Source organism: Lissotriton vulgaris, chromosome 12 (genome assembly GCF_964263255.1).
Source record: "Lissotriton vulgaris chromosome 12, aLisVul1.2, whole genome shotgun sequence".
In the NCBI taxonomy this organism is placed as follows: domain Eukaryota; kingdom Metazoa; phylum Chordata; class Amphibia; order Caudata; family Salamandridae; genus Lissotriton; species Lissotriton vulgaris.
The window spans coordinates 392,445,440-392,458,026 of record NC_141700.1 but is presented as its reverse complement, the minus strand read 5'-3'; the positions used below and the strand labels follow the sequence as shown (position 1 = coordinate 392,458,026).

The following is a 12,587-nucleotide window of genomic DNA, read 5'->3' as shown; positions in this document are numbered from 1 at the left end:
CTGTAATGCCAGAAACCGGTCCCTGGAAGCTTGTTTCCTTTCCAGTATATGAATTGGCTTTGTAGTTTGGTCTGCCCTGTTCCCATGATGCACTGGGCCAGGGACAGACTAATTTGCATGTAGCCAGGTTCTGAGCTGGGATGGTGCAGTGAGCTAAAAAACGGTGATGGATCAAGCCCTGATCTGTTGACTGGGTATGAGTGTTCTGTTAAATCCAGATACTCTGTCCATCACCACCCCCTTTTCTGAATCGTTTTGTCCACCATAAGCGTGGAAGGGTATACTCAGATGTGAGTCCCTTGCTCATTGCACCATCAGGATTCAAGCAAGCCGGGCCGAAGACGGCTGTAATGCCAGAAACCGGTCCCCGGAAGCTTGTTTCCTTCCCAGTATAAGAATTGGCTTGGTAGTTTGGTCTGCCCTGTTCCCATGATGCACTGGGCCAGGGACAGACTAATTTGCAAGTAGCCAGGTTCTGAGCTGGGATGGTGCAGTGAGCTAAAAAACGGTGATGGATCAAGCCCTGATCTGTTGACTGGGTATGAGTGTTCTGTTTAATTCAGATACTCTGTCCATCACCACCCCCTTTTCTGAATCGTTTTGTCCACCATAAGCGTGGAAGCGTATACTCAGATGTGAGTTCCTTGCTCATTGCACCATCAGGATTTAGCAAACAAGGCCGAAGACGGCTGTAATGCCAGAAACCGGTCCCCGGAAGCTTGTTTCCTTCCCAGTATAAGAATTGGCTTGGTAGTTTGGTCTGCCCTGTTCCCATGATGCACTGGGCCAGGGACAGACTAATTTGCATGTAGCCAGGTTCTGAGCTGGGATGGTGCAGTGAGCTAAAAAACGGTGATGGATCAAGCCCTGATCTGTTGACTGGGTATGAGTGTTCCGTTTAATTCAGATACTCTGTCCATCACCACCCCCTTTTCTGAATCGTTTAGTCCACCATAAGCGTGGAAGGGTATACTCAGATGCGAGTCCCTCGCTCATTGCACCATCAGGATTCAAGCAAGCCGGGCCGAAGATGGCTGTAATGCCAGAAACCAGTCCCCGGAAGATTGTTTCCTTCCCAGTATAAGAATTGGCTTGGTAGTTTGGTCTGCCCTGTTCCCATGATGCACTGGGCCAGGGACAGACTAATTTGCATGTAGCCTGGTTCTGAGCTGGGATGGTGCAGTGAGCTAAAAAACGGTGATGGATCAAGCCCTGATCTGTTGACTGGGTATGAGTGTTCTGTTTAATTCAGATACTCTGTCCATCACCACCCCCTTTTCTGAATCGTTTTGTCCACCATAAGCGTGGAAGGGTATACTCAGATGCGAGTCCCTCGCTCATTGCACCATCAGGATTCAAGCAAGCCGGGCCGAAGATCGCTGTAATGCCAGAAACCAGTCCCCGGAAGATTGTTTCCTTCCCAGTATAAGAATTGGCTTGGTAGTTTGGTCTGCCCTGTTCCCATGATGCACTGGGCCAGGGACAGACTAATTTGCATGTAGCCAGGTTCTGAGCTGGGATGGGGCAGTGAGCTCAAAAACGGTGATGGATCAAGCCCTGATCTGTTGACTGGGTATGAGTATTCTGTTTAATTCAGATACTCCGTCCATCACCACCCCCTTTTCTGAACTGTTTCTAGACACAGCGCCAAGACGACTTGTTGGGTATATATGGGCACGCTACAAAATGTATTAACATAACAGGGCGAAACACCTGTTGGCTATATATCACCCTACCTCAACTATACAAGAATAAAGGCAACCATCTCCCTATCTTGTAGTACCTGTATTTGTTTTATGTTAATAACATTAAACATGTGTGATATGGAGAACCGTGTACAGGCTGATTGTACCATTTCCAAACATCGTTAAACATTATTAATCTTTGCGGGGAAATGAGGTCTTACCACTATTTTGGAAATGTGTGAAACCATTCTGGTTTGATTGGCCACAGGAAGTTCTATTGATTCCAGGGGGCCCACCACTAATACAGGCTTGGTTGGGAAATCATAAACTTGAGCTTTCCCAAGAAGGTCTTTTTCCACAACAAAAGGGTTGGGTTTAGAGGAAAGAATGGACTAGTGGGTTGGAGTTTGTTGTTATTTGGCTTATGAGTGTGTTCAAAGTATATTTGACCTGCGATTTATACTCTTATTCAATAATTCAATTTTTGTACCAAAAAAATAAGAATTGTTGAAAAAAAACGATGTTGGAAGGGACAAAAGTAGTTAATACACAATCTTTAAAAGCCTTGAAAGTCAAATGTAAGACACAAGTTTTACTTTAACTATAAACCCACCATGTACTATCTATAATTTAACACATGGCTTCAAACATACTATAACATAAATTACATCAACAGGGTTCTCATTAATGCTGCCAATTGTGACAACTGAAATCCCACTTTAAACAGAAAATATATTAAAACCACATTGTACAATGCAAAGCATAAAATTATACAGTGCAATGAAGGGGCAACTAAATGGCACAGTGTGGCACATAGTACATCAACAAACGTCTGCACCCTATATTAAAAGTCACACATTTTACAGTGACAAACAACCGTTACTTGCAGAAGATACTATGCTTTGAGTCACCCTTATCTATGGTTGTTTTCCAGGAACTTTTATAAAAAAAATCAACATAAAACAAGACTCACTTTTGTGTATCAATATTTGCTACAAGTGGATTCAACAATCCACATTCTATTGAAAAAGGAAATGTGAGTACTCTAATATCTAGAAATACACTTCAACTTTATTTGGTTTCCTTGATTACAATGTGTTCGCATAGTCACCTTTTTCTTCAGATGTGAATCCTGATGCAGCCTCCACTTTCTCTAGGATTTTTCTAAGCTTCATGATTTTTGTAGCACATACATATCCATATCTAAAGAGCAAGACAAATTTCTCTGTGAATTTCGGATCTTAAATCGCTTCATATAGCATAATTCACAGAGGTAGAATTTTTCCCCACTCCGTGCGAGACAATCTTTCTATAACAACACTTGGATATAAAATGTTATACACGGTAACAACAAGGGTGGAAAAGATACATTACGAGCGGATGATTAGTCTTTGCTACCGGTTCAAAAAACAGGTTATAAATTTGTATCACTCATTCCCTTTCCCGACTCCCTAACACCAGTCCAAATTTTGAGTGAAAGTTATGTTCTAAATATGGTTTGTAAAAAATGCTTATTCTGACGTCACCCTAAACTACAATTTTGCAAGGTGCCCTATGATGAGTGGTGATGTATGGAGACAACGGGCAGCTTTCAAGAAGAGAAATAAGACAGCAACGTTACTGTGCAGGATTAAGACAGTCCTGCATTGCTCTAAACGATAGTACGATTATTCATGTAAAGCTTCCCCCGTCATACATTTCAGAGCAATTGCAAGCTACCAAGGAGTTCTGTGGCTTTATGGTGAAACAAGGCCAAGTTCCTCTATAAGGTCATGAAATTCCAAGTTGACTTTGCCTTTCATCTTAGCTGCTCGCACTGAAAGCAGGAATTATGCCGGGACAGCTAAACTGTAAGATGGTACAACGGTTGAGCAGGTTTATAGTTAATTTGCATGTGACTGTAATAAGGAATATGGAGAAAGGTTTCTCTACTAGGACTACAGACTCAGTGTTGGCTAGGCCTGCTTCTCTTGTCTTCTCTCATAGCAGTATGGCTTTACTGAGCGGGAGTCTTCAAAAACGTTTTTACACCATCAAACAGTGATATTTCCAGGAAACCATACTGTTTACACCACTGACCAAATAAGGGAGGTAGGGAAATCCATAATAACACCTCCAATCTTTCTTTCAACGAGTTTCTGAGGGAGTTCATTACGACGATGTTGGTTTCAACATCAATACAAAATATTGAAAGACAGAAAAAAACTTACAGAAACTAAAATGTAAAAGAATTTAATATGTGGTTGAAATTGGGGAAACTAAGGAAAGCATAGCAATACCTATGTCCGTACTTTGTGGAAAAACGTAACAGTCTATAGATATCTAAGTCAGATGGAAGGCTTGATTCATTTCCAATCAGAGGGTACTGGAAACATTTGCTTCTCAAACAAGAGCCTAACAGACTCCTGTAAAGAAGCAAAACTCTTAATATCACTACACAAAGGGAGCCCATGAAGATGAAAGAGGTTTCACAGGTACCAATGCAATCTCATTGGTGTATTGAAAAGAGTTCAAATGAGGATGTACAATTCATTTTATGCTATTGTAAGGTATGGTAGTGTTTAGATGGTCTGTCCTTCACTTGGTAAAAGAAAAATAAAATAAGTCTATTCTCACAACAAATGGGAACTCCTTGTAGAAACAGAATTTTGTAGTATAGTACACATGCACAGTAGATCTGGAAATCATCCAGTTATTTCTTTTTTTTTGGAAGGCTTTAAGGTTATTTGTGCTTTTTACCGAATCAACAAAACAGCGATGCTATAAATGTTCTATATTCCACATATATCTCCTTGCCACCGCCAAAGCATTGGTAGTAGACTTGTTTGAATGGCTCACTAAGTCCAGAAGTTGTCCACATAGAGGGCAGTACTCTTGTTATCCTCATACAAATGTCATAGTTGACAAAAATTCACGAGGGCAGAGAGAAAGTATGTTATAGAGCGCATTATCATATTATAATTGTCCCTCACTAGGTTATGTGCTAGTAGGCAAGGGTGACAGTGCGTAACAAAGAAAAGGAAGAGTTTATTTTCAATAATATCCTTTAGACCATCCATTTATGGTATTACAGAACACCCACCATGGAAGGAGAGGTGTAGAAAGTATTGAGGTATTAGTTTAAAAATGTAGAATGAGTGTTGTAGTCTACATATTAGTTCTAGATATCATTCTTGCAGGCACACACCTGGAGAAAATTGCTGATGGGGTCTTAACTATATATGAGTGTGCTCAGACTACAAATAAAAGATCTGGCCTTCGCAGAAAATAAGTGGCAGGATGGTCTCAGCCAAAACTCACACCAAACATTATAAAACGTTGTTCTTGAGAAAGCACATAGCTCCAGTATTATTCAAGTAGAAAAAAAACACATTTAGGGCATCAAGTATTTGGAGCGCACTTCCAGCCAATTTAGAGTGTGGATGTAGAAACAGACTGGAACAAAATATTTAGGTCAACAACATGAGAACAAATGTGGAACAAGTCCTTCACACAAACATGTGTATTTGGCTTTCTGTGCCCTGATTTACCACTGAGGGCATCCAGGAAAGAAGCTGCATGATAAATGAGACCCTTATGTTCAAGGGCTTGTGCATTAGTTTGGTCAAGGCCAGTTTACGCTCAAACTGACATAAGACCCCTGGCAGGCGGAAAGAGGTGCAGCAAGCTAGTAAGATAAAGCCTGACCACCTTGTTAGTTGTAATGCAGAACCGTTTTATGTCTATTCCTCTAGGTCCAGTGTTCCCAAGTACATTTGACTAGTTTTCACCCTGACATACAGTACTACTAGAGGCTTACTGGTAGAGGACTACAGTCCAACCAGCAAATTAATTAGTTTATGTTCTTTGCAAGCACCAATTGAAGAACCACAGCAGTTTTCTCTTGTGCTGCTTTATGGTGAAGCAGAAACAGTTACTTATCTTTGGTAACAATCTTACTGGTGGATCCTACATCAATTCCTCACCTTTAGAACTTCCTCAGGCGTCAGAGTGGATAATAAAACTTTCAGACAGTACTGCTCCCGCTTGCCAGGAAGAATGCTTTGACTTTGTTACATCCGAAAGTGATTAACGGACCTGGATTAAGCACCACACTTGCATGCTGACAGAGTGCAAGTGTGCAAATCTCTAGCTTGGAGTAATTTTAAATTGAAAAAGGACCATTTTACAGAATGTGTAAGAAGGAGAGCACTGATGAATCTGCGATTTGATAGATTATCCACCAGAAAGATTGTTATCATATAGGTAAGTAATCTGCTCCTCTGATGGATATTTCTAACTAGAGATTCCTCACCTTTAGAATAGATATCAAAGCAGTCTCTCCCAAGGTGGAGGGTCTGTGGAATGCGCATAGACCAGAAAGTCCTGCAGGGGTGGATAGGCAATGTCGCAGCTTGACAAATGTAGAGAACAGGCACTCCTAGAGTCAACAAAATGGTAGCAGCCTTGGTCCTATTGGAATGAGCCCTCCGTCATTCCAGATGCTTCTTCTTGGCCAATGAGTAGCAGATCTTGATAGAGAGACTATCCACCTTTACAAAGTCCTTTTCTGCACTTTGCCTTATCTTGTCTTTTGGCAAAGGCTGCCTTAGTCCTCAACACCTGTTTGTCTGGGGGAAAAAAGGTGGTTATGAAAGCTGCACAGAGAGCTTTAAGCACACATGTGATGAGCTGAACTAATTGCGACAAGAAACTCAGTCCTCAGTCAGAAGACGCAGTGAGAAGGTGTACGTCCGTTCAAAGGGAATAAATGTGAGGACATTTGTGTCCTTATATAGAACCCACTGGGACATCACAAAGGTGCAAAAGAACAAATAGATCTGAGTTGTAGGTGGTGAAGTATCTATCAACAGATTCAGAAGGGAAGCAGGTGTATGGGGGTGGAAGGTACCTCACAAATAAAACAAAAGCTGCAATGACCACAGGGCAAATAGCGGAAGAGGGTAAGTCGGTGTTTGCCGCATAGTGAAATGTCTTCAAATTGTTGTAGAGGTGTGCCCTGCAGCAAGGATAACATCTACAACCTCAGGAGGGAGATAGAACGCAGTAACCTGGCACCAACCCTTCTCCATGCATTAAGATGTAGATTTTGCAGGCCCGGGAAAAGAATTTTGCCCAGCCGCTGCAACAGAAGATGCTTCTAAAGAGAAAGCATGCTCATGGTACAGATGCTTATGTATGGAGGTTTTCCAGGTACCTCACTCACATGGAACAATTTGGAGCAACTGGGATGACTGGGACCAGGTTGTTCCTGATCTTCAGAACTTGGGGCAGGAGAGGTAGGGACGGAAAGGTGTATACGAGTCCCGTGGGCCACTCTGGCTGGAACTGAATCCCAGAAGGAGCCATTGTGGACCCTCCAGCACACAAATCAGTGGCACTGCACGTTCTCAGCGGTAGTGAAAAGATCTAGCCAGGGTTGTCTCAGATGCTGGACCATGCTGTGTGCAACCGTCATTCGTAATTTGCTACGCACTGTTGGCCAAGTTTCTACACCCTGGTATTCAAAGATCCTGTAAGGTAGTTCACGGCCAAGGAAATTCCCTGATGTCCCAGCCAACGTCAGAGTAGAACAGACTCTTGGCACAGGAGCCTGGACCAGTCACCTTGCTTGTTGCAGTACAATATGACAGTGGTATGAGCCTACCTTTGATGGACAGGAGGAAAGCCTTAAGAACCAGGCAAATGGCCAGCAACTCCAGCAGATTGAAATGAAGTCAGGTTTCCGCTGGAGATCAGAGTTCTCCGATTTCCAAGTCTACCAGATGACCTCTCAAACTCCGAAGCGATGCATCTGTCACCACTGTCAGCTCTGGGTGAGGGAGCGAGAGTGGTCTGCCTGCATTCCAATAGTATTCATGCAGCCACCTCTGCAAATTGTTTGCTGTCTCCTCTGAAACCTGGATGGACTCCGACAGGTTCCCTCGGTTCGGGGCCCGCAAAAAATTCAGATTTCACTGCAAAGACCACATGTCACTTGGTATAGTCGATGAGCAGGACGCTGGAGACCAAGCAGCCTCAGAGCCCCTTTCAGTGAGACCCACGACCAAAAGCACTGGACCCGTTGTGGAGGAAGGAAGGCCCAGAACTCAACGGTATCCAAGATTACACCAACGAAAGGGAGCCTCTGCAAAAGAGTCTGATGCGACTTCGGCACAATGACTGTGAACCCTAATGATGTCAGGGGGTTCATAGTCATCTGGTAGTGGTCTCTGACTGACTTCAACAGTCAGTCTTTGAGATAGTGGAAAACTGGCATCCCCAAACTCCGAAGGTGTGCAGCGACCACGATAGGGGCACTAATGAGGCCCTATGGGACCATTGAAACTGCTCTTGGTCTATCTTGAACCGCAGGTACTGCAGGACAGGTGTATGAAATTAATGGCCCTGAAGGCACAGGGCTACGATCCAGTTGTCCAGATCCAGAGCAAACTGTCCCCGTGCCAGAGAAAACATCTTGAATGTGTTCTTCTGGAGAAAGGCGTTCAGAGGGTGAAATTCTAAAATAGGATAAAGGTGACCGTCCTTTTTCGGCATGTGGAATTAGCAGGAGTAACAACCAGTCCCTATTTCCGAGGCAATTGCACTCTATGCCCCCTTTGGACAAGGGAGCCTGTATCTCCTGTAACAAAATGACCAGGTGCTGCTCTGAAAGCGGCTATGATGTGGGTGAAAGATGTGGCAGATCAGAAAGGAATGGAAGCCTGTAGTCCCAATGAATGATCCGAAGAATACATCAGTCTGAAGTGATTTTTTTTGCCACCCTTCAAAAAAAATGATGGATCGAGCCTCCTACACCCAGAGGTCTTGTGCCACTAAGGACAAGCTTGGAGGCTGATGCTGCAGGGTTGGGGGACTGGGACAATTGTTACCCCTGGAGACCTCCATGTTGCCTGCCCAAACCCCACCCTGACCCCAAAAGGACTTAGGTGCCTGCTAAGGGGCAGGGTGGGTCTGGTGCTGCCTCTATGCAAATCTTTTGGCGTACCCTTGAAAATGAAACAGCCCGGCAGGCACTAAATGATCCAAGGAACACGCTGTGGCCGAATCTGCCTCCTCGTCAAATAGGTTAGACCTGTCAAAAGGTATATATATGTAGATTAGCGCCAGTCACTAGACTGTGAAGACCAGATTAAAGTCATCATTCAGGAGATTGCCGTTGGTTACAGACTTGACTCGCAGCTGCACCATTCTGAACCGGTATGGAGTTATCAAGACAAAATATGGCATGTCTATCTTTTAGAAACTGGAAATGTTGGTCTGTCTTGGCAAGTAGCATATATATTTTTTTTTTGGCCTGGACAGTCATGAGTTCTTCTGTTTTTTCTTTTTTAAGATGGTAGCCTTTTCTTTCTTTTGTCCTCTTGAAGCTGCACTCACCTCTCTCTTAATTTAGGCTTGGTCTGAAGATTCTGGGATGGCCCATGATAGTTTAAGCATCATGTTAATATCAGCATATATATTCCTGCCATTTGGAACACTGACATTCATTATACAAATACCCATTAATAGTACCACTTTCTATTGGCCTTCCTATCTGGTCCCCACAGGGACAACACTGAAGCTGGTCGCCAGCTTGTACCCATCTGATGTCTTGCTGGAAGTGCAATAGAAACTGGACTTTATTACTGTTATTGTGAAGAAATTTCTGCTTGTTACTTTACAAGACATATGATCTATACTGGATGTGTTTGCGCTTATCAATATCTATTACTGCTTTGGTTAAAACAACTGCTTAAGCGGGTGCTGGGTGCAGTTCGATCAAATGCTTAATCAGTGACAACTTGACACAAAGAAGTGAGTCATAGATCAAAGGCTTCTGTAAAGTGTTTAATCAGTGCATACACAATACAAAAAGTGACATGAAAAACAATGAAATTCCTCATACAATTTTAAGATAATATGAAAATTTAAATACAAGATCAAAACAACAGAAATTAAATAAAGATTTAGGTGAAAATAACGCCAAAAAGCAAAGAGCACCAGTGATTGCCTGTGGAAGAGGAAGACTGAGAACTAGGCATGGTTGAAGGCAGACTTCGATGGAGCCCTGATCAAGTGCATTGGTTTTGGTGAAAGTCTGGAAGTCAAAGTTACAAAATGCTTCAAAGCCCTACACCAAAAAGGAACTTTGTCATTTTTTTTTAAAGAAGAGGTTGTTTCCCTGTGAGACAAGTCTGAAATTGTAGCCGCTGACGAGGAACTGCCAGGCTGATACTTGCTGCAGGTTGGTCCTTTTGGCTCTTTTGAGGTTTTTTGTTTTTGCTTGAAAATAGGGACTTTCTAACTTCATTCAGCGATGTTTGTACTTTTCGGTGGGACTAATCTAAAATTCTATATGATGCAGTGGAATGGCCGGTCCAGTACTTATCACAGTAGACCCCTTACCTCTGGGGCAAAAGTTTCTTCAGGGCATTAACTTGAGTCTCTCAGGGTGCCAGGCAGAGACCACCAGCAAAGTCCAGTCCAAGTTCCAGTTGTTAATGGGCAGCTTGGAATTGTAGGATAAAGGCTTGCAGCTTTTTGTGTCCCTGTAGCCATACAGGAGTCGGGTAACTTACCCATGTGAGTCCACTTCTTTGTCCTTAGTACAAGGGGGTGCAGGTCCAGATGTTCAGAGCTCTTCACAGATCAGACCGCAGGTCCCCATCTTTTTAGGGCTCGCCTATTATATCCCGCAGGGATTAATAGGCGAGTTTATAGCAGTTGAAAAAACTCTTGAAACCAAGGGCTTTGGCAGGCCGATTACTGACAGTGCATGTTCCCGTGCACGCGCTCTTGCCATTTGCTCCCCCAAACCCCCTCAGCCGCCTCGCATCATCGCATCAGACCCGCCGAGAGCTTCAGACTTCAAAGGAATGCTCTGCCCCCCTCTGCCACTTCACGCGCTCCACATAATCAGCCCTCCTCCCAGCGCTGCCTGTCCTTCAAAAGCAATTCATGGCAACTTGTTTTGTGAGACATTGACTGTAAAGCCCTTCGATTTCTTATGACCTCTGCAATTTCATATTTCACCAGATGTTGAATGGGGTGTATTGCGACAGGGTTTCTTTTTAATGAACAGCACCACATTTTGCATGTTTACACCTTGTCTAAGCTTGTTTTATCAAAAGGAGTACATATTATGTCTGTCTGAAACGCTCAAAGGGCTGTCAGTGGATGGTACATTGTTTGCATTTTAGTATACTGTATACTTTGCTCAAAATTTGCAAAAGGCTAGTATAATTATGGCATTTTACTCCACATAAAGCAGAACTTGTTGTGCCACTGACGTTGTGCCAGCCCTTTCAGCTTTTCACACGTAATATCACGGTATCTCCTCCATTTGCTAAAGGGCCATTTGGATACTGTGATTTATTTTAAATATATGTTTGTGAAAGTGCTTAGCTGACAGGATTGAGGTTTCTAAATGTATTTATATTGTAGAATTACACATGCCCAACCATTGGAATTTTTATATAAGAAACGATTTTTGGAAATAAACACACACTGCTGATTGCATTTACAGTTTATTTTTAATACATACTTCGGACTTGCTTAGGTGGCATGATAGTGTGATAGGAATTTATTTATAATTAAGAATAAAACGTACGCAGGCAATGGAATACTTACAGGAGAAAAACACCATTTTTTACTAGGATCGTCTTTGTTTATTGAATTAGAACTTGCTGGGCTACTTAACAGTGTCTCAGCCCTTACAGCTTAAACACATTGGCTAAACCAATAACTGTAGCTAAACACTTTTTAGGCCCCAAATGCGAGACTTATTGGCTTTGCGTGCAGCACCTTTTCATTGTGTGTCTGTGTAGGTGGGGGCACAGTTTTTAGTCTCGACATTTATGGCTAAAGCGGACTAAGCAGTTTCTTTCCATCTCTCTTATAAGTGAGTTAGTAATTAGCACATTAAAAGGCAGAATGCTTCATCTTGGAGGCAAGGTTTTTCAGTGTAAGACACACAACCTTGGCCCCGTGCTCACCGCCCACCTCCTCTTCCCCAGTCACACTTCAGACGTGGTACATTTAGCTCGCATGCAGCCGGTCAGTCGCAAGAGCTGCACACGAGCCGCCCAGTGTGCACCCTCCTGTGTTCATTGTCCTGTGTGCACAGGCTTGTGTGCAACAATATGTGTGCATCGTCCTGTGTACCTTCCTGTGTGCATGGTCCTGCGTGCACTACCCCGAATGCACCACCTCTGAACACTGTCGCATGTGTACTGCCCTGTGTGCACGTCCCGTGTGCACTGCCCTGGATACACCACCTCTGTGCACTGTCCTACGTGTCCTGTCCTGTGTGCACTTTCCCCACTGATAACAAAGCCTCGCGATTGTGTTCAATCTCGGGGGTGCTACTGTGGCTAGTCGATGCTCGAGGCTACCGTCTGTGATACTCCCTGCCCCCACAGCTGGCAGCACTCCACAGGCACTTACAATATGTCCAACATACAACAACGCACACACAACCACACACACACAACCACACACATACAACCACACACATACAACCACACACAACCACACACAACCACACACACAAACACACACACAACCACACCCACAACCACACACACCCACACACACACAACCACACACCCACACAACCACACACACACCACCACACCCACACCACCACACCCACATCCACACCCACAACCAGACACATAACCACACAACCACACAATTTCACCAGACACAGACACCATCAGTCGTCATTGCACGCTTCCACCAGGCGCACAGCAGCAGACGTCAATGCACGCTTTCACCAGGCAAACACACACCACCAGCCGTCAGGGCACGCTTTCACCAGGCACACCCCACCAGCCGTCAGTGCACGCTTTCACCAGGCACACACCGCCAGCCGTCAGTGCACACTTCCACCAGGCACACACCACCAGCTGTCAGTGT

The 12,587-nt window shown here is 43.8% G+C and overlaps 1 protein-coding gene across 7 annotated transcripts in view; it reads right to left on the bottom strand.

Moving 5' to 3' along the window:
- The window catches only part of CYLD (CYLD lysine 63 deubiquitinase), a 516,546-nt gene that overhangs the window by 127,392 nt on the left and 376,567 nt on the right, over positions 1 to 12,587 (bottom strand). For all 7 annotated transcript variants that reach the window (XM_086945164.1, XM_086945166.1, XM_086945167.1 and 4 more), the window contains exon 11: positions 2,797 to 2,888. In XM_086945164.1, coding sequence (XP_086801290.1) covers positions 2,797 to 2,888 — 92 coding nt within the window. The remainder of the gene's footprint in view (positions 1 to 2,796; positions 2,889 to 12,587) is intronic.